The 3,798-nt window shown below is 34.5% G+C and overlaps 1 protein-coding gene across 1 annotated transcript; it reads right to left on the reverse strand.

The window, feature by feature from the left end:
- Window positions 1-1,128: 1,128 nt before the first annotated feature.
- On the reverse strand, window positions 1,129-2,181 carry LOC149502104 (uncharacterized). Its single transcript, XM_089731157.1, has one exon. The coding sequence runs from the start codon at window positions 1,875-1,877 to the stop codon at window positions 1,131-1,133; it is 747 nt and encodes a 248-aa protein (XP_089587283.1). The 5' UTR covers window positions 1,878-2,181; the 3' UTR covers window positions 1,129-1,130.
- Window positions 2,182-3,798: the final 1,617 nt, after the last annotated feature.

The following is a 3,798-nucleotide window of genomic DNA, read 5'->3' on the forward strand; positions in this document are numbered from 1 at the left end:
GTCATTAGTTTTATTGTTGATTGTGTAAGAATTTTGTTTGAATTACTTTGTTCCTCTTTGTGTTCGTTTGTTGATATGCTTTTTTTTATGACGTGTTCTATTTTGTTGTATAGGGTCTGGACATCGTCGTCTTCAAAAGGTTCGAGTTCTTTTATGTTGTTTTCTAAATTTCTAGTGTACATCATTATTTCTTTTTCAGTTTTGAATATATTTGTGGATGATTTGAACGATATCCTACATTTTTTAGTATTTTGTAAAGAATAAGTTGCTCTAACCAGTCTGTGATCGGAACTATACCCTAAGCCGTGCAGTACTTCTATTTTCCTTATTCTTTTGGGCTGGTTTGATAGGATATAGTCCAATTCATTCTTTACTTTTCCATTTGGTGATTTCCAAGTCCATTTTCGATTTTGTCTCATTTTGAAATACGTATTCATAATCGACAGTTTGTGTTCGAAGGCAAATTCTATGAGCTTTTCACCTCTTTCGTTTCTTTTTCCATAACCAAATTTACCTAGAATCTTATCTTCTTTTGTTTTAGCTATCCCTACTTTGGCATTGAAGTCTCCCATTAACAGTACATCTCCGCTAGTCTGCGCTTGCGCTTCTTGCAGTGATTCGTAAAATTTTTCCATTTCTTCTTTAGAAGCCTTTTCAGTTGGTGCATACACTTGAATTATTGATATTATCTTTTTGTTGAACTCAAGTTGAAGTATTGCAACTCTTTCAGATAAGCCTGAGAAGCTTAATATATTGTTTTTGTATTCTTTTTTTATCAAAAATCCTACTCCATGCAGGCCAGGTGTTTCTCCTTTAAAGCAGAATATAAAGTCTTGATGCTCTTCGATGCCACTGCCCATCCGTCTAACTTCAGCTAAGCCTAATATATCAATTTTTATTTTTTCTAGTGAGTATACTAGTTCTATATATCTTGTTGTGGATGCTAACGATCTTACGTTAAATGTTCCAATTTGTAGTGATTTTTGAGGTAGTGTTTTGTTTACTGGAGGGTTATGGTCATTTTCCCCCACGGGGACCAGCCGGCTTGGGGGAGTGTTTTTCTTGGTTGTTTTTTGCAGGTTTGTATTATAATGATTGTTATTAATCCGGTTTCGAGTGTACGGTGATTGCTATACATTTGTTTTCTCTCTTAATGAGTTTGATTTTACGCGTGCCATGTATTCGTACGCATTAGTTGTGTTTACTTTTTTCGGAGCTACGTACAATTCATTTTCTTTTTGTGGTGTGCTGATATTGGGCGGAGAAGGTGGGTCTCTTTTCCTTTTTTCTCGATTAGCATCCGTTTGGCTCTTGATTATTAGTTTATCTAATTTTAAGTATGCTATGTTACCCTTCCTTCGTTCCTCTTCAAGTTTTGGTTGTAATGTTTTGCGTGCTTCTAATATTTCTTTAGTATAATCTTCCTTCACATAAATACCCTGGGGTAATTTATGTTTCGATCTCATTATTTCCATTTTTCTCCAGTACGATACAAGGGATATTAAAATAGGTCGAGGCGTATTTTTTATCTTTCCAATTCTATAGGTATTCATAATTTCGTGCTCTTGTATGTTTAATCCAAGATGACAATTAAGTTTTTCAGATATGTATTTTACCAAACTTAACTCTTCTTGTTTGTCTTCCTTTATTCCAAAGAGTAGTATGTTAGTTTTCTTTTTAGCCATTTCCAGACCTTTAATTTTCTCCTTAAGTTCTTTGACTGAATTTTTAAGTTGTTTGTTTTCGTCATCTATCTTTTTAAATCGCTCATTAATTTGTTGCACAACATTTTTGGTTACAGCTTCTGTTATAGTGATAGTCTGCTGTTTCATTTGCTCTTGAATTTTTTCTAATAATATTTGCATTTGATTATCCATTTTTCAGTGAAAATTTTTATTTAACGTTTTTAGTAGATAGTTTTAAGATGATTCTGGTATAATTTTAGAGTAGATCTGTCAACCCCGACTGTATAGTAACTTATTGATTTCATAAAGTGGCAACACTTAAATTCTTATGTATCGATATGATTTCTTTAAGTTGCCTATCTTGAATGTAAATTGTTAAATTGTCTGTGGTTTAAACTGTGACTTACTTCACTCTGTATTTATCATAATAAATACCCTCAAAATAAAAATATTAAAGTAATAATCTCAAGAGGTTATTTCTTCATTTCTCATTGTTAGATTGCACATTAACACTGTTCACAAACTTTCTTGATTTATTTTTGTATAAAGTATCTTCTATTATCTTGATTTGTGACTTTTTACACTTGATATATATGAGTATTAAGGTAAAACTTTGTATTATTTTAAGAGCAAACGAGTACACGTCTATGTTATTCTGTCACCGGAACCGGAAACCCCGATACTTAAGCCTCCACTAAGTTCACCGCTTCAGACAAAAGTTTGATTCAGCTCTGGCAAACTGCGTGAGAGATTTTGTTCATATGACACAGTTCGGCACCGTGTCCGCAAGTAGCTCATACCATCAATAGAAAGCATATCGCTAGTGTGCCATGTGATAGTCGTAAGGACAACATCGAACCTTTTGAAATACCCGTATTGGTGGTACTTGGTGGCTTGGAGGAGCAGCTAATAACGACGATTTTGATGATTCGTCTATCGATTCGTCGATAAAGTCTCTCAGCAACTCCGTATGGTGAAAACTGTGGAAGTGACCTGTGTCAGACTTTACCAAGGATTTTCCAAGCCCCACACCCCAGTCCGTCGAAGTGTGCGTCGGTACAGAAGAAGCTCGTGCGCATGCGCAAGCATCATGACTGAAACAGTACTATCGGTAACTGAAACGGTGATTTTCAAGAAACTTTACTATGTATAAAGAAATATAAAACAAACCGAACTAAAATATAAATGAATCGAATATGACAAAAGTCTGGGCGCTCTTTATGATGTGTCAAAATTTCTAAGTTAATCGAGTGTCATAGAATTTGGTAGAAATTATGTTCAAAAGTTTAATTGTATGAGATACAGGTCAAACTAACCTAAAAAGCATATTTTTAAAATAATGGAACCTGTTGTTTTCATATATGTTAATTCGCTCTTTGCTCATTTTTGCATCAGTTTGTAAGATATAATCTTGTCATAATGAAAAGGAACTGTTGTAATAAAGAGAACGGAAACACTGTGATAGCAATATACAAAGTACGTATGGAGTCAAATACATTACTTTATTTTCCATCCACTTAATAAGGAGGTCTAAAGGAACGTCTTGATTCTAATCCAAAATAAAATATTGGGATACACGTGTATTGGTACATAAGGACGATCAAAGCTGCGTATGAAAAAACCTGAAGGAATGCTTTACAAAATGAAAATGGTTTAGCTGGGAAATGATTATAACATCGAGAACCTTATTGCGTACTTAATAAATTATCTGATCAAGCGAAAGTATTTAAAAATATAAAGTATTGTTACGCGCTGGGGTTCGGGATAAATAAAAGCTCCACCAAAGTACAACTTAAAACTGTATTTAACGCTTAAAACACTTCAAAATTCTCAATCCACTTCTTCTGCTTCGTTTCAGGTGATCCGTTCGCTGTTTCGCTTCGAGTAGTTCCGATTACTAACTGAGTGCGTGCCATATCTACAACGCTTTTATAGCCGATACCAAATCCTTAGAATTATCGCGAACATTCCTCACAAGTCGAGTACTTTCGATGTGTGATTCCGCTATCTGACAATAGACGGCGTTCTAGATGTTACTAGATCCTTCGATATTCGTTCGGCTATTCGGCGATAGATGGCGTTACTCTTACCGGCGTAACAGTATTATATTTGA

This window comes from Bombyx mandarina, chromosome 11, assembly GCF_030267445.1.
Source record: "Bombyx mandarina strain Sakado chromosome 11, ASM3026744v2".
Taxonomy (NCBI): Eukaryota; Metazoa; Arthropoda; class Insecta; order Lepidoptera; family Bombycidae; genus Bombyx; species Bombyx mandarina.

Excerpts from the sequence above, each read along its gene's own strand:
- LOC149502104 (XM_089731157.1), bottom strand. The coding sequence starts at position 1,877 with ATGGATAATCAAATGCAAATATTATTAGAAAAAATTCAAGAGCAAATG.